General features: G+C 39.2%; 1 protein-coding gene across 2 annotated transcripts; it reads right to left on the bottom strand.

Annotated features, from left to right (window-relative positions):
• Positions 1 to 9,877: 9,877 nt before the first annotated feature.
• Positions 9,878 to 23,175, bottom strand: LOC113118544 (uncharacterized). 2 transcript variants are annotated; one of them, XM_026287793.1, is made up of 9 exons: positions 22,614 to 23,175; positions 21,592 to 21,723; positions 15,471 to 15,633; positions 14,451 to 14,643; positions 14,279 to 14,347; positions 13,995 to 14,096; positions 11,453 to 11,858; positions 11,191 to 11,328; positions 9,878 to 11,000 (listed from the first exon to the last, which is right to left on the bottom strand). In XM_026287793.1, the coding sequence occupies exons 1-9, from the start codon at positions 22,672 to 22,674 to the stop codon at positions 10,780 to 10,782; spliced, it is 1,485 nt and encodes a 494-aa protein (XP_026143578.1). In that variant the 5' UTR covers positions 22,675 to 23,175; the 3' UTR covers positions 9,878 to 10,779. The 2 variants fall into 2 exon arrangements, with proteins under 2 accessions (XP_026143578.1, XP_026143579.1); XM_026287794.1 differs by lacking the exon at positions 22,614 to 23,175 and adding an exon at positions 21,842 to 22,042.
• Between the last annotated feature and the right edge of the window lie 500 nt (positions 23,176 to 23,675).

Raw genomic sequence — 23,675 nt, forward strand, 5'->3', positions numbered from 1 at the left:
ATAAAATATAATATCTTATATACAGTAACAACTGAAACACCTTTAACTAGCTATGGCGTGCATGATTAATATTACAATAAATGAAAAGCCTTAATAAAGAAATTTGAACAGGCAGACGAAAAACTGACATAGGCATATAAACAAATGTTATAAAAATGTGAACCAACAAAATAACTGAAAAGCCAGGGCTACACACACACACACACACACACACACACACACACACACACACAGAGAGAGAGAGAGAGGGCAAACAGTTTGGCCATGTATTTGTTTTATAACATTTGAAAATGTGCCCTTAATTTCTATTATACCCATTTTATAAATGTAATAAGGATAACTGGAATGCACATCACGCTGCAACAATTGCATATTAATATCTTTGTAGAGGCCAATTGATCAATAATACATCAATACACAGTTTGCATAAAATTATTCTTCCTTAAATAGTCTATGTTTGAGGTGACAGGAACGTCTCATCAATAATGCAAATGTCCCTTTAGCCGGTCTGAGGAAATTAGGGGCCACATTTAGCCTCTGACACAATACTCAATATGCTGTCTTTTCTCAAGGCCCTGAAAACAAAGAGGGTTAACTTATTGAAATAATAAATAATTCGGTTTGGTAAAAAAAAAAAAAAAAAAAAAGAGCCCTTTACACTTATTTTGTAAGCCTGTGGCCTGTGGCCACCCTAGGATGATCTGCAGTGGGTACTATTAGTTTAAATGCAGAATGTAAATTCACAATAGTTTAAGAAGTAAAAAAAACAAAAAAAAAACATGCAGCACCCGCTGCAGCCACAGTTTTGCGTCTCTGAGCAACATTAAAGTGTTTAATTCCTGAATGAATCAACCGTTTATATGATTCGGTTCAATCGCCATGACTTACTTATTAACAGTGACTCGCTGCTACCTATTGGCGGTTTTAATTTCACATTTTAGGTACCTTTTCATTTTTAAAATAATTTAAAACATCAGTTTTCAATGTTTTATCTTTAAAATATCAAAACATTATTTATCCATTTGTAACTGCAGATTAAAGTATTCCATGTTCCACAGAGCTGCATTAAACAGTGTATAAAAACATCTAAATGCACTTCAGATGCAGCTCTCTGCATTGCAAAGATCAATTTTGTTGATACTGATTGCATTTGCTTGGTAACAGCCCAAATGCAAGTATTTGACCTAAAAGATGATGCACACTTGAAATAAAAAAAATAAAAAATGGTAAAGGTAAAATAAATAAATAAATAAATCAGGAGTCAGCTATCAGCACAATTAGAAATAAGACATCAACACAATAACACTCAGCAAAATAGTCTCATTGTTGTTATTGATAAAATCCCACAAATCACAGAGATATAACTTTTTGTCTATATTGCAAACCCTCATTTATTTTTTTCTTTATTTTAATGTGCCACCCCAAAATTTACTGTGGCCTCGTCTGGCCACCCCTGTTAAAATTGTCTAGGGGCGCCACTGCTGATAATCAGTATTAAAACAACATATACATACGTATAAGATAATGTTTCTAATTATTGTAGATTGTATAATTAATTCAATAATTCAATAATTCAATTTAAGCAGTTTCAAATGTGTTGTAGACTTGTGTAGCTCCACCAGCCTGATTTATTATTGTGTGTTAATATACTTATTTTAAAAAGTCTGTTTTATTTAGTTTTATTTAGTCTCCTCTTTGATCCATATGCCTCTTTCAGTGGCGATACCCAAATTGCATCTCCGAAACGGCTGAAATTGGCAATAATGAGCGTGAGTGTATGGCTGTCTGCCTGCTTGCTCTACCAGTAACACACAACAAAACAGTGACAGAGAGAAAGACATGATATTGGCTAATGCAGTCCTTCTTACATTGTCTAATCTGTAGCCTGTGACCTCTGGATCAGACATTAATGTCATAAATCAAAGCATTGTTGAGATAAAGCAAGGATTCAAAGCACTTCTGTGGAATGAGAGTTGCTTTGGGGACTTTGGAATAAAATGCATGCATGATATCAATATCCATGTACATTTGAGGAGGAGAAGTGATATACTGTAGCATGAAAGCTTTTTAAATTTATTTTTTTATTTTTTTATTTTTTTATTTTTTACAAACTCTTTGATCATCATCAAGACTGAAAAACATTTAAATTGAATTCTAGCACACATAAAATTAATTCAGGAAATTAGTGGCACTATGGAACATGTTGATTTGAATCATATGGTTTCCAATTGCATTGTGGTTGTGCACTCAATATGAGCGCTGATAAATCGACTTGATCAGAACACAACCGTAACTCCAGTACTGATTTTATTAAGGGAAAAATAACCAATACTACAATTTACAAACAATATAACAATTTACTAAACATGGATGCCTTAAATGTATTTGTTTTTGTATTTTAAATAAGCACCAAAGATGACATCTTGAACATTCTAAATTGAACCAATGATGTGAGCCAACTGAATAAGAGTAGTAGTACTAATACTACTACTACTTACAAATGATTTTTTTTTTTTTTTTTTTTTTTTTTTTTAATCTCATTTATTTATGAAGTAACTCTGAGATCATGTCCAACTGGATCCTTTCCTATGGTCACAGTCTATTTAATTCCTTTACTTGTTGCTGACAACACCAAAAACATGGTCACCTAACAGCTTTCACATTTAAATATGTGATAGAACTTATGAGCACAAAGTATTACAGGTAATATTGCCAGTTTCATGTTTTTGTGTGTGTGTAGTGGCCTGCCAAATTGTGTTGGAATGGCTGTCAATGCTGTTTGGAGTCACTAACAGAGCTGACCAATGTTAAAAACACATCTTCAAGGCTGAAGTGTTTTTTTTTTCTCTACCTCCCATACGTAATTTACAAGAGGGAACTGTAGGGAAAACAACCCTATTCACTAGATGCTGACAGCTAAATGTTTTGTACTGTGATCTACTTTTAATGCGGTCAAAAAAAAAAAAAAAAAGATGAAACAGTGAAAAAGAAAATATCATGGTGTTTCAGTTCTTATCCAAACAAATCATACTGTAGTGTGTATTGTTGGGCATTAATGCCCCTTGCTGGAACAGAAACAATACTGCAAGCCTGTCACACATAAACCTAAATCATATACAGCTTTGTCTTGCATTGTATGATATATGACAGAACTCGCATATTTGCTGTTTGTCAAATGTAACCAAGACATTTATAAGGTGTCAGTCCGGGAAATACAGGATCAAGTGTCTGTGACCATTAAAGTGATTGATGAAATTGCTTTTATGGGAGACCCATTATACAAGCGTGATTGAAACAACAAAATATGTATCAGTCTAGTACAGTTATAGATGTGGCTTGTCTCCCAATAAGAGTAATTCATTAGCGTCTCCTTTAGCATGCATGATTATGCTAATCATGCGGTAATTAAGTGCCAATTCTTATGAGACTGGTTTTTGCCTTTAATTTCCCTTGAATGTAGAGATTAGTTATTTACTTTGCAGATTATTCTCAGGCCCTCTGAAATGGGCCAGATGGTTTTTTTTCAGTGTCACAGTTCTACTCTCCTGCTCGGCTTGTATTGAGCAAATCCTTTAGTCATAGCAATTTATTACCTGAAATTTAATCAACCGAAAAAAAAACAAAAAAACAACAACAACAACAAATGGCTTTCTATGAATCATATAAACATCTGAGGTGAATGTCTACAGTAATATTTCTGCATTAGATTTCATATAATACTGAATCTGACACCAAGAGTGCATATACATCTATTTCCTCTATTGGCTTTCTTATTATTTGTGAGTGATTTATCAGCTGTAAAAATACAGCACTGATTGGTGAGGTATTTAAAATGTCTAGTGGCTTTTGGGGACTCTCTCTTAAACCCCAGCAACACCAACAGTTTATAATTTAATGTATGTTGTAGCATGTTTTAGACTATTTGTGTGTGTGAATATGTGTGTTTGTGTGTGTGTACTTGTTTTTATGCTACACTATGACAACCAAATGTCCCCACAAGGATAGTAAAACCTGAATTTTTGACATTATGGGGACCGGCCTAAATATTACAGTTTTTTTTTATTGCTAAACGACAGTGAGAACAACTGGAGCTACAGTACATGTGCAAAACTCTAACTACTCTGCACTACCAACAGTCACCTGAGCTAAACAGTTCACATCACCCACAAAACTCATTCCAAGCAACACAACTCTTAACACATGGCTCAAAACAGGCTCAGTGCAGCCAAACACTATGCACAACCCTCACTGAGATAACACACACTGTCATTCAGAGCATACTGAGAGTAAAAACACGAGCATCAAACACCAATACAGAAAATACAAACTTTTCATCTTTACAGTTTGAACAATTTCATTGACTTCATACAAAGTAATGTTTTCTTCAAAGAAAAGAGTGACATTCTTTCACATGATTTATTTACATTTTTAGAACATTACAATTCTTTAAGGTAAATGGAAATTAGCAGTTTGCTTCAATAGTCTGTAGTAATTTACGGAATTACAGTAATGAGAAACTAAAAGTACATACTGTAATTCGAACAAATAATTGAGGGGCTAATCCTGAAATTGCAATCAGCAGTGTTTGAAAGGGACAAGGCTGAAATCAATTCTGTTTTGAATATGTGGTTCACAGTTTTGACAGTAGTGTGTTAGCAACCAAGTGCTGTAAATCCACAGTGTTGCACAGGTTGTGGTTAAAGTCATGGGATAAGTGTGTAGAATTTTGAAAACTGTGTTCAAGCTATGAAAAACGAACTACGGTAGAGTTTGATCCATATGAAGTACTACTGTGCAAACTGAAGTTAGAGTTTTGCACATGTGACTCCAGTTGTGCCCACTGTCGTTTAGCAAAAAAAAACAAAAAAAACAAGGAATAGTAAACAATGTTTCTCTGAAAGTATAACCATGCAAACAGGTTTTCTGTAAGGAATAGGTTTTAGGGTTAGGGTTGGGTTATGGTATATAAAATTAATAAGTCCATGGAAAACCCCAAAATTCAGAAACAAATGTGTTTGTCAATATATGAATGGACGCGCGCGCATGCGTGTGTGTGTGTGTGTGTGTGTTTCTGTGTCTTTTTATGTGATTCCTTAAAGCATGCTGAGAAGTGTTGCCATTATTGTTCTGTGGTAGTCTTGTTTTGTGTTAATTACATTATGCCACAAATGTTATCAGTTGAACTTAGCCTATTCAGTGACCAAATGTCATGCCTTTTTTCCATACATTAGGACAATAAATTAGTATTTTCTTTGTGAGAAAGACTACTTTCTACTCAAGATGTGACAAACACAACATATAGTCTGAATACACCTCATGGACAAACCTCTAAAAGTTTTCTATAAATGTACACTGAAGTAAAAACAGAAACAAGAGAGAAAGTCAAGACTTAATTAATTTAGATGTTTCTTTAAACAGGGCTCATATGCCTTAGAAACGGCTGTGATTACCATCATAGTGAAAACACTACAGTCACACACAGGGAATCACTCTCTAGTCCACTGACCCTGGCTTTGTGCAATCAAACTCATATCGTACAAGTGAGATCTTACAAGACTGAGTTCAAAATAAACCTGATCCATCATTTAGTACCCATGGGAAAGATATAGAGAATGAGTGCTTTGAACAGGGTCCAAATCCTTGAAACTCTGGACCCTTGCATTTCAATGACCCTTGGTGCCACCCGATTACATACAAAGAGTATTTTCTCATCTGCACCAGTTATCCCTTGAGCTACAGAATATTCTAGATGAGTCCCAACAAAATTCCAATGTATCCTGATGTACCGAAAATCTGCCTTCACAGACAGACACACACACACACACACACACACACACACACACTCTCTCTCACACACACACACGCATACCTACTTAACCACAATGTGAGGACGTATGACTGGAAACCCTACCTTTAGGGACACCCCTTTCTGAAGGGTCTAGAGACTAAAGAAAGATATGACTGCACTTCTGGAGAAGCTGTCATCACAAATATCACTTGATTTGATCAATAAAAGCCTTCCTTAAAGACCTGACATTTTACCTTCACTTTAGGGACATTATTTTATATGTCGCTTTTGGGGACATTAAACACAAACTCTGATCAAGTCATACTTTGAGGACCATGGTGATACACAAACTCTGGTTAAGGTATACTTTCAGGACATTGTTGAGATGGTATATATTATTTATCCTAAGAAGACAGAAGTAGAATATTACAATTAAAGTTCCAATACTGGACAGTGAAATCAAGCTAGTGCAAAGATACAGGTGTGAGAGAGTAAACTGGGTTTCTTCTTTTCAGCAAGATCACTGTAAATGGGTAGCCTACATGTTTTGTCTGATTTGTAGCTTGAGATCAAGTGCCTTTGGCTGCTCAGTTGGGGAATGACAATTAACATTCAGAAATGTTATTGACTTGACTGATTGACTATCAGAAGCAAAAGATGAACAGAATTGAGCTGAATAATAACCCTATTTTCTTTCATTTCAACTGCAAAACAGCTCTACATTAGTCATTTCATAATTGTTGACATTTGCAAGTTATTTTATGTGTGTGAAGCTCCTTTGAAACCATCTGTATTGTATCATGCGCTATAGAAATAAAACTGACTTCACTTCATGACAGAGAACCTTTCACTGACCGAATCTGCATCCCTCTAGTTAATTTAGCATCGACTGTAAACTAATCATTATCACAGAAACATCTTAAGGAGTTTTCCTCACTAGAGTCATCTTTGGCTACACACTGGGGTTTTAAGACATTAGGCATGTTCCTCTGTAAAGTGTAGTAATTGTCAAAAAAACTCTATACAAATAAAAATAGTGATACACACTCCGATTAAATGACCCTTTGGGGACTCTAGCGACACACACACACTCCGATTAAATGACCCTTTGGGGACTCTAGTGACACACACACACTCCGATTAAATGACCCTTTGGGGACTCTAGCGACACACACACACTCCGATTAAATGACCCTTTGGGGACTCTAGCGACACACACACACTCCGATTAAATGACCGTTTGGGGACTCTAGTGACACACACACACTCCGATTAAATGACTCTTTGGGGACTCTAGCGACACACACACTCCGATTAAATGACTCTTTGGGGACTCTAGTGACACACACACTCCGATTAAATGACCCTTTGGGGACTCTAGCGACACACACACACTCCGATTAAATGACCCTTTGGGGACTCTAGCGACACACACACACTCCGATTAAATGACCGTTTGGGGACTCTAGTGACACACACACACTCCGATTAAATGACTCTTTGGGGACTCTAGCGACACACACACTCCGATTAAATGACTCTTTGGGGACTCTAGTGACACACACACTCCGATTAAATGACTCTTTGGGGACTCTAGTGACACACACACTCCGATTAAATGACTCTTTGGGGACTCGAGTGACACACACACTCCGATTAAATGACTCTTTGGGGACTCTAGTGACACACACACTCCGATTAAATGACTCTTTGGGGACTCGAGTGACACACACACTCCGATTAAATGACTCTTTGGGGACTCTGATTAAATGACTCTTTAATATTAACAGTCTTGGACACATTGTGTTGAAAGTGCACATTGCAGTTAATGACAGAACTTCAAAAAAAAATTTAAAGAACAACAATGAAAAATCAATTAACTTGAGGTGGGAATGATTCTCAGTGCCCAACTATCCTCTGTACTTCCTCCATCCACCCTTCTTCAAAATCTCTCTACTTCCTCCTTTACATTCTCTCCTCCCTCTTTAACTCTACTCCTCCCTCTTCACTCCTCCCTCTCTTTATCCTCTTTAACTCTACTCCTCACTCTTTTTACCCGCTTTACTCCTCCCTCTCTTTATCCTCTTTACATTTACTCCCTCTATTCCTCCCTTATATTAGCTGTGCTGGACATGGGCTGTGGCTGGATCTAACCGATTGGTGAGAGTTGCCGTGTGCAGATGAGAGAAGCTGAAAACTGAGATGTGATGTCAGACACTTTCTGCTTCCTGTAGTGATGCTCAGGCTAAGTTTGCATACTTTACTACAGCTGAAGTGGAATAAACGCATTATTTTCCAAATACAGATAATTCAGAGACATTTTCATTCAATACATGCACTACTGTTTGTACAAGAATAAAGTTCAAAATAAGCCTAAATACCAGTGAAGTGGGGTCTATCGCAACTACATGAAAAGAGCTTTTACTGTTATAAAGAACAGATGTGATCCTTAGTGGAACTGAAGGTGTGAGAAGAAACATGAAACACACGTGATCATTGTCAAGCAGTGTACTCTGCCAATCGTGGATTAGCTGTGTCATCATCAGAGCTCGTGAGTCGCTCTAGAGAATCTGCTCTATCTGAGTCCTCCTGCTCTCCAATCACTCTAGTTGTACTCTGTTGCCTTATGGCACAGTCACGGGCGTCGCTGTCTGAAGTCAGACACAAGTTCTAACCGTCAAGAACTGCTCAAGTTAGCCGCTGATCGTTCTGTGCAGCACTGCATGAAGTCCAACAAGCCTAATGCTCTCCCTCCCCTCCCTCTTTACGTCCCCTTTACATTCTCTCCTCCCTCTTTACATTCTCTCCTCCCTCTTTACGTCCCCTTTACATTCTCTCCTCCCTCTTTACATTCTCTCCTCCCTCTTTACGTCCCCTTTACATTCTCTCCTCCCTCTTTACGTCCCCGTTACATTCTCTCCTCCCTCTTTACGTCCCCGTTACATTCTCTCCTCCCTCTTTACATTCTCTCCTCCCTCTTTACGTCCCCTTTACATTCTCTCCTCCCTCTTTACGTCCCCTTTACATTCTCTCCTCCCTCTTTACGTCCCCTTTACATTCTCTCCTCCCTCTTTACGTCCCAGTTACATTCTCTCCTCCCTCTTTACATCCCCTTTACATTCTCTCCTCCCTCTTTACGTCCCTCTTACATTCTCTCCTCCCTCTTTACGTCCCCTTTACATTCTCTCCTCCCTCTTTACGTCCCCGTTACATTCTCTCCTCCCTCTTTACGTCCCCTTTACATTCTCTCCTCCCTCTTTACATTATCTCCTCCCTCTTTACGTCCCCTTTACATTATCTCCTCCCTCTTTACGTCCCCTTTACATTCTCTCCTCCCTCTTTACGTCCCCTTTACATTCTCTCCTCCCTCTTTATGTCCCCGTTACAATCTCTCCTCCCTCTTTACATTCTCTCCTCCCTCTTTACGTCCCCTTTACATTCTCTCCTCCCTCTTTACATTCTCTCCTCCCTCTTTACGTCCCCTTTACATTCTCTCCTCCCTCTTTACGTCCCAGTTACATTCTCTCCTCCCTCTTTACGTCCCCTTTACATTCTCTCCTCCCTCTTTACGTCCCCTTTACATTCTCTCCTCCCTCTTTACGTCCCCTTTACATTCTCTCCTCCCTCTTTACGTCCCCGTTACAATCTCTCCTCCCTCTTTACATTCTCTCCTCCCTCTTTACGTCCCAGTTACATTCTCTCCTCCCTCTTTACGTCCCCTTTACATTCTCTCCTCCCTCTTTACGTCCCAGTTACATTCTCTCCTCCCTCTTTACATCCCCTTTACATTCTCTCCTCCCTCTTTACGTCCCAGTTACATTCTCTCCTCCCTCTTTACATCCCCTTTACATTCTCTCCTCCCTCTTTACGTCCCCTTTACATTCTCTCCTCCCTCTTTACGTCCCCTTTACATTCTCTCCTCCCTCTTTACGTCCCCTTTACATTCTCTCCTCCCTCTTTACATCCCCTTTACATTCTCTCCTCCCTCTTTACGTCCCAGTTACATTCTCTCCTCCCTCTTTACATCCCCTTTACATTCTCTCCTCCCTCTTTACGTCCCAGTTACATTCTCTCCTCCCTCTTTACATCCCCTTTACATTCTCTCCTCCCTCTTTACGTCCCCTTTACATTCTCTCCTCCCTCTTTACGTCCCCTTTACATGCTCTTCTACTTTACGTCCTTTAACGTCCCCCTTTACATTCTCTCTTCCCGCTTTACGTTTGTATTTAGGCTTATGTTGAACTTTATTCTTGTACAAACAGACACTGTATCAAGCAGTGCATGTATTGAATGAAAATGTCTCCGAAATATCTGTGTATTTGGAAAATAATGCATTTTTTCTACTTCAGCTGTGGTAAAGTATGCAAACAGCGCGAGCGTCTCTTAATTTTAATGTCTACACCTTTATCTTAATTTCTTTTAATTTAGCTCCATTTCTTACGAAAAGAGCATAATGTGCAAAGTGTTGAAGTGTTTGTGCCTCCCTACAAACCACCCTTTCTTTTAGGAGTCGTGATCCTGTTCCGCACATAATTTTTCACACCAGTCCATGTTCCCTGCTTCAAAGCTTCTGGCTCTGCATCACTACGGGAAGCAGAAAGTGTCTGACATCACATCTCAGTTTTCAGCTTCTCTCTTCTGCACACAGCAACTCTCACCAATCGGTTACATCCAGCCACAGCCCATGTCCAGCACAGCTATTCACTCTTCCCTTTTTTATCATCTTTACATTCTCTCCTCCCTCTATGACAGAAATATCAAAAAGTTTAACATGACATTTCATCCAACTATATTGTAACTGAACAAAGAAAATTGACTCTTACTATCCTCTACTTCTTCATTAACCTTCTTATACTCTAACTTTTCACTTTATATTCTGTTTCATTCCATCCACAAAATATTTCTACACCTTTATCCTCAATTCTTTTAATTTAGCTCCATTTCCTACAAAAAGAGCATAATGTGCAAAGTGTTGAAGTGTTTGTCCCTCCCTACAAACCACCCTTTCTTTTAGGAGTCGTGATCCTGTTCCGCACATAATTTTTCACACCAGTCCATGTTCCCTGCTTCAAAGCTTCTGGCTCTGCGTGAATGCATCTTTCACAGTCTTGCTTACCAGGAACTTTGCATGTCTTGATGAAACTCATCATGTGTCTCTCTACTGCTTTTACCTCACTGTCCTCCCATTTCTTTTTTGGAGCATTTGAAGAACCTATGAAATAATTAAAAAGTAAATTCTCATTACACATTCTCATTACAACTAAATCGGTGAGTAAAGAGCAAATCAAGACTGTGTTCCCAATGCATAATTTTTTTTTTTAATTTGTCTGGATATTGCTGCATGGAGCCAATTCATGTTTATTTGATTATTGTTGTTTGTGCAATGTAGAGATTTTTCTTACCTTGATCCTCCTGTGAAACAGCTTGTTCAGATTGAACAGGTTGATCAGTCTGTACTGGTGCTGGTGCTGGTGTCTGAGATAGGTCACTGGAATCCTCCTCATCACTTGACATGGAATCACCTTGGGCCTCAAGTTGCTCTTAATAATTAATTAACGAAAAATGAACACTTTATTGCTTATACCTAGTATCTGTGACATGAATATATACATTGTTTTGCAAATATGTACAGCACAGATACACACAGAGCATGTATACTCATACCATTTGGGTCAATTTCAATGTCATCAAGTTTCTTTCCTTTGTAGTCAGACAGTGTTCCTTTCTCCATGGCCATTAGGACTTTACTCATTTTTGCCAGCTGCAGTGTTCCCTCTGGTAACCGATAATACTGTCTGTGGATTCGGATATCGTGACCAAGGAAATCAGCCAGTTGGTCTGCTTCATTCTCATTAAGGTTAAGAATTTTAGACATGGTTGCTATGTGTTTCCTGAGCCTAGTTGATGACAGTGCTTCAGGGTTCTTTATGCCACATTCGCAAGCAGCTTTGTTGATGCGCTCTCCTCCTCTGTAGGCAGGCGAGGATGATGAGGGCTGCACAGGCGAGGTTGAAGGTGACGTGGGTGACTTGGACTTTGGAGTGGCTACAGAAAAAAAGAGACTGGCCGCCTGGGCCACACGAAAACAAGGATAAATATCTGAAGGGCCTTAAATGTAGTCACACAATGCTGATGTTGTTAACATTAACAATTTGAGAACAAAGTATAGTTTGCACGGTTTGATGTGATATGATAATTGATAAGCGATTGTTAGATTTAAAGGTGGGGTATGTAATTCTCTTTTTTGTCCATTTTTTCAAAATCACTTGAAATCCTATTCCTAACCCACTTACAGCCACTGAGTTAGAAGCACTGAAATGAAAAGTAAGCAATTTAATCATCTGTGGAACAGGCAGGACTCGAAAAACTCCAGCCAATCATTTCCAAGACCACCTAGAATCATTAGACAGTAACTGCGTCAATCAAACGGTCGTACCATACCCCCTCCCCCATCATGTCCATGTACTTCGAATGGGTGGAGTCAAAGGAAAGAAGGTAAGACCATAGGAGTTGTGTATTTTCAAAATCTCCCGGCCGTTTTGCAAATCACATACCCCACCTTTCATCAGCGCGATTTACTGCAATGCTTTTTTTCCCCTTAGTTGGTCAGAACAAAAGTGGATGTTACTTGTTCAGGTGTCATTTTCCGGTGAACATTCTTCTGTTGGTCATGACTCATACTTCCAAAAAGTATAATCCAGTGGTTTTCAACCTGTGGTCCGCGGCCCCCTAGGTGGGCCGCCAATTATTTTCTGTTCATTTCCAGTCCATTCTAGGGCTGTGCGATTAAAAGAAAACGTCCTAAAATCACGATTTGAGCGTGCGCATATGCCTAACTCCAGGTTCACACACTGTCTGTGATGCGCCTTTTTTCTGAGCCAATGTTGACGGATCAGAGCGTTCTCACTGCGGTAAAAGGCTAGAAATAAAACGTGCGAAAATAATTCATGTCTAACACATGAGCATAGAGTGAATTTGTTAGTGAACAGGATGCAGTTTAAGTGAGAGGAGACAAGTTTTAAGTGTGCACACTCTCTCCTCGCAAAGCAGCGTGTATCTGAGCAAGCACGACCGGTTTTGTGACAGAGCAAAGGAAATCTGCTGCGAACAGAGAGATTCGCACTCATGCATTATTTTAATGTGCTTTCGCGTTATATTTATGCGCTCTCACTGCTGACCGCATACACTGCAAACACCTGAGGCACCGCTACAATTAATGAGCTCTATGAACAATGCATGGCAAAAAAGAAAAAAAAGTCCCTGTATACAGGATTTTTTATTTATTTATTTATTTTGCCACAAGTCTATAAATTTTTTTACATCTTCACTATAGTGATAATTTTGACTTATGTCTGTTCTAGAGATGTTACAACTTTTTGATAAAGCTCTGATTGGTTTTCTTTTGGAAATATGTTTCAAATTAATCCTGAATGCATTTATGACTGTAAAAGCACAATTGCAAAATTGATCAAAAAAATCGCGATAGTTTTTTTTTTTTTTTTTTTTTGTCCATATCGCACAGCCCTAGTTTATTCAATAAATATAGTTTAAAATCTAGCTTCTGAGTACTAAGTTATTAACCAGTCAGTTAATTTTTTTGAAGTGGGCCGCGCAAACATATGTGTTTGGTTGTGAGTTGAAAAAGGTTGGGAACCACTGGTCTAATCTGTCATTGCAAATGACAGTATCCACACCGACGCGATGTGATTGACAGCAGCGCATTCTCCTCAAAACATTGGATTCATTCGCGCTGTGCCGTGTTAAAGCACAACCCATGTAAAGTTGATAGTTCCACGAATGACTGCAATTGCAGATTTCGAACAGAAATGGCGACAAAGACGAAAAACTAGGACTGCAGCGTTAAATAATTTCTTGTTTGTTTTTTTTAATTGTGAGTACATAAATACATTTCAAATGACACGGGTGCTTGATGAAGTCGATATGCACCTACAAATCAACTTAAACCAAACCATTCTATGGTTTGCCAGCAATAAAGATATTTTCTATTTGAACACCTGAGCACCAGCTAATAGTGGTTTACTGTGTTGCGTGTTCATTATTTTGGGGGCGGAGCAATGAAGGGAGGGGTGTGTTTGTTTGGGTGTCGATTTCAAATATTAAGTGTTTCTCAGAAATCACTTATTGCATTTTTAACTAGCTGGCAGTAAACATCAGTAGATAGTTGCTGCATGTTTAAGATGGTTACCGTTTTATTCCTTGATGTTCTTGCTTTGCCTGACTGCTTATGAGGACCATTGCTGTTTACCTTGTCCAGTTCAGGAGAGGAAACAGAAGCTGCACAATGGGGCTAGATGTCAGAAAAGAAACCAGTGAATATCAAAATATCAGAATATTTGTAAAGGACAAAAAAACTTGTTAATGTTCATTCCTCTAGCTGTCCTATACTTTATATATCATTCCACACACAACTCTATGCTGAGAGAGTCAATAATATAGAATAATGATACAGATGTTTTAAAGTGGACTTACGGATTTATGCAGGCGCAAACTGCTGGCTGGCTTTTTATCAGTGGATTCTGCTGATGCTTTATTCAAAGTCTTGAGAAATATGAGACCACAATCACATGGTAACTAATCAGAATTAGAGTAAAAAATTATCATGAATTACTGATCAATCTCTTTAGCATTTTATTGATAGTACCTTGACTCGCCATGGCCAATCTGAGTCTCCATAATTGTAAGTGATTTCCTCTCCTGGTAGAATGTCTCGTACAGCAAACAGACACAGGTGAGGTTTTCTGCTCACTTCAACAGTTCTCATTTTGCAAGTAGGATTTCTGGTCTCATCGTTTGCAAGTCTTCCCAAAGACGAGTCTTCTTTAGATGCATCCATGCTATAAAAACATAAAATGAACACTCAATACTTATAATCTTAGTATATATGCTAGACATGTACAGTTATTTTTACAAGTGGTTCTGAACCCCAGTCCTGGGAACCCACCGCTCTGCATATGCTGTATGTCTCGTGTTTTAATCCACCTGATTGAGATGAGGAGCTCATCATCAGAACATGGCTCTATGAACTCATCTGAGTGCATCAGGTGAAGGAGACCTACAGAATCTGCAGAGGAGGGACCAGAACCACTGATCTATATGATAGTGTACTGCAATGTATGGTAATGTACAGCTCTCAGATAAAAGCATCTAAAAGTTACCATGTTGTTCTCTTTAGGGAATACAGGGGGAATTTTTTTTGATGACTCAAAGAAACTACACTCCGTACTCTATGTCAGTTCATGGTGAATTTGAAGTATTAGGGTGTGTTCACATCTGGCATGTTTTTTTAGACTGTTAATGTGGTTCATCTGAATAAATGTGAAAGCTGCTATTTGAAACCTGGTGCGACCAAACAAGCGGACCGAGACGCTGAAAAGAAGGGTCTCAGTTGGCTTCCAAATGAACTCTGGTGCAGTTCAAATGAAATATGAACATAACATGGACCAGAGACATGTAAATAAACCAAAAACAGGAATATGTGACCCTAAAAAGGACAGACTGGTCAATCATAACTTAGGTTCAACGATAGAAATGCCAATCTGAACACTAAGCATATCTGGACCAAAAGAAACGAGCGAACAGAGCTACAGGCATGAACTAAGTATCTTACAGTTCCAGATATTTTAGCATACCTACTACATCAATACAACAGTTCTGTACTCACCACCAATTTTTGCCATGCCACTGAAAATCAAACAGGAACGTGTTCTCAGCTTCAGTGTAGTGTCCAGTTCGGTCCAGACTCTCCTGTGAACTCAGAAGTTCACCTCTGTATTCAAGAACAAAATCACCTCTGAAAAAAGCTCCAGTGGTGAAAACTCCACGCCCTGAAGAGGAGAAATACATTAGCTTCAGTTTCTTTAATGTCAAATATTATTTTGATTCTTACTAAAAGTTCTCTACCATATGATGTACATTATATGATGTAGAAGGGAAATTACTGAAGGAAAATAGTCAGTCAGGCTAATCTCAAAGCATGCTTTGCTTTTCATACTTTTTAGTCTTAAAATTATACAGTTAAAATTACATACATTTTCTTACACAAACAATATGATCATGGCTATATATTGTTTAGAACAGAGTGCCGCAGTGATGACGTATTTTTGAAGGGCAACCCGGTAGTTCACCTCACCTAGTTCCCTCCACAAAAACCTTATAGGATTTTAGAACCCTATAGAAAATCCATATCCTTGTGTAATATATATAATGTTTCTACATTCTTGTAATGTATGTTTGACTGATTGTGTGCCTTTATAAGTAAATCAGGTTAATGACGTCAAAAGCAAACCATATGTGTATCTGACTTTGTGTATTTCATATGTCATGTCACTTGTGATGTTAAATAAAGCCCAAGAGTATTCCAGAATATCAGTGGGAATCTTACAGACTCATATTCTCCTCTCATCCAGTATCGGATGCAGGATTTTGACTGTACCACCTCTGCATGAGATGAGAACACATTTTAAGAGTTTCTTGGGTAGAGAAAACGCTTGCTCTCTCTGGAGGTGCTTAAATCCACAATAAGGACACTTTCCTGTCACACATCACACATGCTCACTTCAATAAGCCACAGAACACAGGTTAAAGGGATAGTTTACCCAAAAATGAAATTTCTTTCAGTAATTACTCACCCTCATGTTGTTCCAAACCCGTAAAACCTTCGTTCATCTTCGGAACACAAATTAAGATATTTTTGATGAAATCTGAGAGCTGGATCACTCCTCCATAGACTTCCAAGGGACTGAAACTTGTTGGCCCAGAAAAGTTATTAAAGAGATCATTAATATAGTCCAAGTGACTACAGTGGCTCAGTCTTAAGTTTATCAAGCGACGAGAATACTTTTTGTGCACAAAAAATAAATTAAAATAACGACTTTATTCCACTATTCATTTCCTTCTCTCTAGGCCTCGAGTGAGTTCACGTAGTAAAACTGTGCAGTGGGTCTGTGTTGCACGTCACACGCATCACACACATGACCAGCGTCGGCCAATAGTGAGCCTACGTGGTGACGTGTAACACAGACCCCTGCGCAGTTTACTACGTGAATCTGCGCAGTTTTACTACGTGAAAAAACTCGTGGCCCAAAGAGAAGGAAATGAATAGTGGAATAAAGTCATTATTTTTGTTGTTTTTTGCACACAAAAAGTATTCTCGTCGCTTGACAAACTTAAGACTGAGCCACTGTAGTCACTTGGACTATATTAACGATCTCTTTTATAACTTTTCTGGGCCAACAAGTTTCAGTCCCTTGGAAGCCTATGGAGGAGTGATCCAGCTCTCAGATTTCATCAAAAATATCTTAATTTGTGTTCCGAAGATGAACGAAGGTTTTACGGGTTTGGAACAACATAGACAAAATCTAGCTGTGTCGATTGGTTTACGCTTATGCCGTTTATGATTACCTTAGTCTGCGTTTACATGACCACCAGAACTGTTGGCTTATTATGCATAATTGGGTTATGTATGTGCAAATAAACATTGACTTTGGGTTGATGGAACCAGAAGTGCAAAAATGCAACTGCTTTGGTTTACTGTACGACGTACACACCTCCGCCGACTTGAGCTTCCAAAGTTACCGGAAGTCATTCATTTTCAATGGAAGCTGGCTTCTCTCAGCTGCAAGGAGCGTCAAATTCCTTGGCATGGCGTTTTGAGCGACTAGAGCGTCAATCTGAAAGTTGAAGTAGCTCAACTTTATGGTAATGAGCTATGTTCAGCGGCAAGCAGCAGCAAAACGCCAGCAACCAATCGGAATATAGACGTCCTTCGCGCTGGCTGATTCCGGAGAAACATACGATGTAAACTTTCGTTCCTACCAAAACATTAGTTCTATCAACACGCTATCAAACTGTGTCCAGCCTGAAGTTCCGCTGGACGTACCTCTCGTCATCGAGCCGCAGCTGCTGCACCAGCCGGTGATACTCTCTGAATTGATAACGGCCCTGGAGGGTTTCATGAACCCAAAATCTCCGAGTCCGATGTCTTCTCAAGCAGCACCAAACACAGCAACTTCACGATTATCCGACAGTGATACACATTTGAGAATGAGCTCAACTTATTTGAAATATTTACGAGCGCTCGTTTTAAGCGGGAATGCAATTAATTTGCTCACGGTAACACCAATTTGACCAATTACATTAAAGTAAATATAATATTAATATAACAATAATAGCTAATTATTCTTTTCTTCCCAAACAAATGTGACCAAAACGGTTATAATAATTCTGTCATTATAAATGGTTTCTTCAGTGTATTGCTTGTTTTTTCTGTTTATTACATTTTATGTTGTGACACTTCTCTTCTCCATGCTATGTCAGAGCGGCCAAAGCGTCAACAAGCTTCCCCGTACTTTTTGACAAGCGTCCTTGACAGGGCGGCCAGAGCTTCTTTGCAGCTCAAGTCGGCGGCTGTGTGTACGTACAGTTAGGGCTCATGCCAGCAGAACTCTATTCAGGAATCTGGACTGCACAATAAAAAATATATATATTTATAAAGTACTGTTTAACTTGTGGCCTAACAACCATATGACTTGCCTTACATTAAATTCTCAGTTTTGTAGATTAACATTATTACTAGGGCTGGGCGATAAAATGATAATGATAATTATCACGATATAATTTCTCGATAAAACGATATCCAGAGTTCGATAAATGTTCGATAATGTTTATGCGCCAAAAGCGGAACCGAACTCATTTGACCCACGCGCCACACGGACCGTTTATCCGCTCAGCTCAAAGTCCAAACGGCAGCGCAGCATGACTCGCGAGCTCACTAGAGCTGATGAGTTTACTCTGATCGGTCTCTGTCATCAGATCCAGTGAGAAGCGCTTGACTTCAGCCAAGAACACACGTTTCAGTGATTTAAACCAGTTTAAAGGCCGATTAAACCATGCTGACAAACAGGAGAAACACTGTGGTCAGTCAGAAGGCTTCTTTGTCTACAAATTCCCACCATTTACTACGGATTTACTGTAACGTTAGCCTAATAATATTAACTGCACCATGAAATGTGGGATATACAGTATTGTTCAAAATAATAGCAGTACAATGTGACTAACCAGAATAATCAAGGTTTTTCGTATATTTTTTTATTGCTACGTGGCAAACAAGTTACCAGTAAGTTCAGTAGATTCTCAGAAAACAAATGAGACCCAGCATTCATGATATGCACGCTCTTAAGGCTGTGCAATTGGGCAATTAGTTTAATTAGTTGAAAGGGGTGTGTTCAAAAAAATAGCAGTGTGGCATTCAATCACTGAGGTCATCAATTTTGTGAAGAAACAGGTGTGAATCAGGTGGCCCCTATTTAAGGATGAAGCCAACACTTGTTGAACATGCATTTGAAAGCTGAGGAAAATGATCAGTGAGAGGAGCAGTGAGAGGAGCAGGAGCAGTGAGAGGAGCAGTGAGAGGAGCAGTGAGAGGAGCAGTGAGAGATGCAGTGAGAGGAGCAGGAGCAGTCAGAGATGCAGTGAGAGGAGCAGTGAGAGATGCAGTGAGGGGAGCAGGAGCAGTGAGAGGAGCGGGAGCAGTGAGAGAGCAGGCAGTGAGGCGAGCAGGGATGCAGTGAGAGGCAGTGACAGTGAGAGGAGCCGGAGCAGTGAGAGATGCAGTGAGAGATGCAGTGAGAGGAGCGGGAGCAGTGAGAGATGCAGTGAGAGATGCAGTGAGAGGAGCGGGAGCAGTGAGAGGAGCAGTGAGAGGAGCGGGAGCAGTGAACAGTGAGAGGAGCAGTGAGAGATGCAGTGAGAGGAGCAGTGAGAGGAGCAGTGAGAGATGCAGTGAGAGGAGCGGGAGCAGTCAGAGATGCAGTGAGAGGAGCGGGAGCAGTGAGAGATGCAGTGAGAGGAGCAGGAGCAGTGAGAGATGCAGTGAGAGGAGCAGGAGCAGTGAGAGGAGCCTGAGCAGTGAGAGATGCAGTGAGAGGAGCAGGAGCAGTGAGGGGAGCAGGAGCAGTGAGAGGAGCGGGAGCAGGAGCAGTGAGAGGAGCAGTGAGGGGAGCAGGAGCAGTGAGAGGAGCAGGAGCAGTGAGAGGAGCAGTGAGGGGAGCAGGAGCAGTGAGGGGAGCAGGAGCAGTGAGAGGAGCAGGAGCAGTGAGAGGAGCAGTGAGAGGAGCAGGAGCAGGAGCAGTGAGAGGAGCAGTGAGGGAGCAGGAGCAGTGAGAGGAGCGGGAGCAGGAGCAGTGAGAGGAGCAGGAGCAGTGAGAGGAGCAGTGAGGGGAGCAGGAGCAGTGAGAGGAGCAGGAGCAGTGAGAGGAGCAGTGAGAGGAGCAGGAGCAGTGAGAGATGCAGTGAGAGGAGCAGGAGCAGTGAGAGGAGCCGGAGCAGTGAGAGATGCAGTGAGAGGAGCAGGAGCAGGAGCAGTGAGAGGAGCAGTGAGGGGAGCAGGAGCAGTGAGAGGAGCGGGAGCAGGAGCAGTGAGAGGAGCAGGAGCAGTGAGAGCAGTGAGAGGAGCAGGAGCAGTGAGAGGAGCGGGAGCAGGAGCAGTGAGAGGAGCAGTGAGGGGAGCAGGAGCAGTGAGAGGAGCGGGAGCAGGAGCAGTGAGAGGAGCAGTGAGAGGAGCAGGAGCAGTGAGAGGAGCGGGAGCAGGAGCAGTGAGAGGAGCAGTGAGAGGAGCAGGAGCAGTGAGAGGAGCGGGAGCAGGAGCAGTGAGAGGAGCAGGAGCAGTGAGAGGAGCAGTGAGAGATTGTTTTTATTTTGAAAAGTCTATGCAGTTTTTGTAATGTCAACAATAGCCAGTATTTTGAAACCTGGTGTACTTTGATTGACTGCATGTATCTTGTGAGGTGAAAACAAGTGTTATTCTTTGACAGAATAATTTAATTTTGAGTCAGATTTCCAGTGTTTTGGTAAAGTTGGTGTGTGCAGAGAAAGATGTGTTCTATTTTGAAATGAAGATTTAGTATAAATTTAACAAAATGTGTTTTTGAGAAAAAAATTATCCATTTGGCTAATTGTGTTTTGTAGGTGTTAGTCTGTGTTAAGAGTTTAGAAAAAGTATCTGAAGTATGGTTAAGCCCTTGTTAGCGATTGAAAAAAACTGTAATGTAGACAATGTATTAAAGGATTAATAAAATAGTTACAGTATTTGGTTTTGTGGTTATCATGATCTAAATGCATGATACTGGATGACCAATGGTTAATTTTAATAAAACTCAAACAGTCAGAATATTACATTTTACCAAATAAAATTGAGGTCGTTTTAAAAGATGTTACTGTTTTTGTTAATGAACATAAATTTTACATAGTAAATCTGCTCCTAACTGAATCTAATACTGCTGCAAAGCATTGTCAAATATGCATTTTGAGACAAAATATATCTAATATTAATATTGCTGCCTGCACTGTAAACTGTGCTGAAGATCCGTGCCATCAAAGTCAGGCAACACAAACCTGTTTCAAGACTTGAAACAATATCCCCCATTAGCACATCCAGGAACTAAGAAATACATTTTCCAATAAATATATTTATTTTGTTAAGGAAAAATAACAAATGTTTGAATGTTCTACCTCAGATTTGTGAAATGTTCACCTGTTTGGCAAGTGTTTGTCATGATATGTTCTGACAATAAAGAGTAGTTTAAAACCACAATTAATGCTCTGGTTTCTACAACTTTCACTTAGGAGCAAATATCTGCCTTTAAACTTGAAAGAAATAAAGATTTGACATTTATTGTGATAATTATCGATATCGACTAATATAAAACAATTATCGTGATAACTTTTTTGCCATATCCCCCAGCCCTAGTTATTAGTTACTAAACTGCTTAGTCATTTATACTTGCCTTTACATTTGCTGATGAACTGCTCTCGAAGCCCAGGCTTGTCAGTTTTACAGGTAATGTGATGCTCAGCGTCCTGCAGAGGTTTCCTACGTCTTTTATTTCCCAGCATGGCGACTTTCTTTCTTGAAATGACTGGAAAAAATAAATACAAATAAATATAAGGTGAATGAAATAAACAAGCATATTTTAAAAAATCCTATTGATCTTACTGGAATTGTTCACCAAAAACACACATAATTAACATACTAACCCTCATATCCAAACCGGTGTTGTGTTTTTCTGTGGAACAAATCTTTATATTATATATATATATTTTTTTTAATGGAAATGTCATTAATGCCAAAAACCATTGGTTCTTGTGTGTCTTGTAACCACAATTGATGTCAATCTATATTTGATTTAAGAGCTAAAGTATATGGGAGATTTTCAGTCAATAACCAGCTAGATTTATATGGACTATTTTTTATGTGCTTTTTGTCTGCTTTGGAGCTTGAAACAAAATACAAATATTATAAAGTATCAATTCATGGTCATTGTGCAAAAAAATCTCAGTGAAGATAAATTATTAAAATAAAACATTCCACTAAAAAACCAATTCGGGGGCAAATAATGTAATAATGTATTACATAAAATATAATATATAAAATAATGATATTAAAAAATGAGAATGAATTATTTCAAATTACTGTTTATATTTTACAACACTTTTGAGAAAAACAATGATTTAGTAAACTACCACTGACTCGGTGTCTTGATTACTTTGTAGAACCTAAAGTACTATTATATGAAAAATAACAAAATGATATTTAATAGTCAATTTTATATATACAATTTGTTTTCATTATTGCAACAAATCATCAAATGACACAGGCTTAGAAGCAAACTCAAATACAATCGAGAAGTAAATAAAACCCTATTACAAAAAATAATTAAACCACTAAAATAAACATACATCGTACTATATTTCATATTACACAATGTATTTAGTTATCATGCATTGTCAGGACAAGTCTTGATCTCACCTTTCCTCCTGGTGGGTTGTTTGTCGTCTGTTTCGCGCGTTCCATCCTCACGTGTCTGCATTTCCCGGGAAAACACCACCGTCACTGACTTGCGTAAATGACGTAGTTACGTATTTGGATTTCACGTTGAAATTGTGACTACATTTATTTGGCCTAATAGAAAATTATCTGGTGGCAATGATATTTGTTTTAACCACAGTACTGTTTCTTCAAACTTAAAAAAAAAATGTGATGAAGTGGACAGAGCACATGATCACTTTTTAACCGAGCACCCACCTCAAACTACGAACCAGTGCGCATGTCCGTACAAGCACTGGTTTAAAAGAGCAAAAAGTACCCGGTGTGCACTTATTTTTATAAAATAACACCACATCATAAAGTTTTTAAGAGAATTACAAATAAGAATATTCAAAACGTGCAGGTCTGCTGTAAACTAGAGCTCACAAGACTTTTGTTAGTTCATTCATTCATCTCATCTGCAGCGAGTCAGTCAGAGACAGTGCTGTGGGGGAAGGGCGCGCGCGCGATCAGAGAGTGCTGTGGGGGAAGGGCGGCTGATCACAGTATGAGCAGCAGAAGCAGATCTCAGCTAGGGCTAGGGCTAGGGCTATAGTTGAAAATCAAAGTAAGAACTAATAAATCTGTAAACAAACATTTAAACGTGCCAGCTTAATTCATGATTCTTTTAAACACTTTTGTTCTTTTGTATGACTATAACTGCTCTCTCTCTCTCTCTCTCTCTCTCTCTCTCTCTCTCTCTCTCTATATATATATATATAGAGAGAGAGAGAGAGAGATACATAGATATATAATTTCTTGAATCATTCTTAAGATTTTCAAACCAGTAAGTGCACTGGTTTGTAAAAAAAATGTACCGAAGGTGTACTTAATTTTCTGAAATAACACCACATCATAAAGCTTTTAAGAGGATTACAAATATGAATATTCAAAACGTGCAGGTCTGCTGTAAACAAGAGCTCACAACTGTCTAAATGAGCAACCTAGATCTCTTGAACAGACATCTTATTTTCTATTACAGTTTTTTTCAGTCGCTAACAAGCA

This window comes from Carassius auratus, chromosome 18 (genome assembly GCF_003368295.1).
Source record: "Carassius auratus strain Wakin chromosome 18, ASM336829v1, whole genome shotgun sequence".
Classification (NCBI taxonomy): Eukaryota; Metazoa; Chordata; class Actinopteri; order Cypriniformes; family Cyprinidae; genus Carassius; species Carassius auratus.

Excerpts from the sequence above, each read along its gene's own strand:
- LOC113118544 (XM_026287793.1), bottom strand. The coding sequence starts at position 22,674 with ATGCAGACACGTGAGGATGGAACGCGCGAAACAGACGACAAACAACCC. Across the intron at positions 15,634-21,591 it reads GTTCATCAGCAAATGTAAAG|GGCGTGGAGTTTTCACCACT; the intron begins GCAAGTATAAAT and ends TCTCCTCTTCAG. Across the intron at positions 11,001-11,190 it reads TGTTTCACAGGAGGATCAAG|GTTCTTCAAATGCTCCAAAA; the intron begins GTAAGAAAAATC and ends ATTATTTCATAG.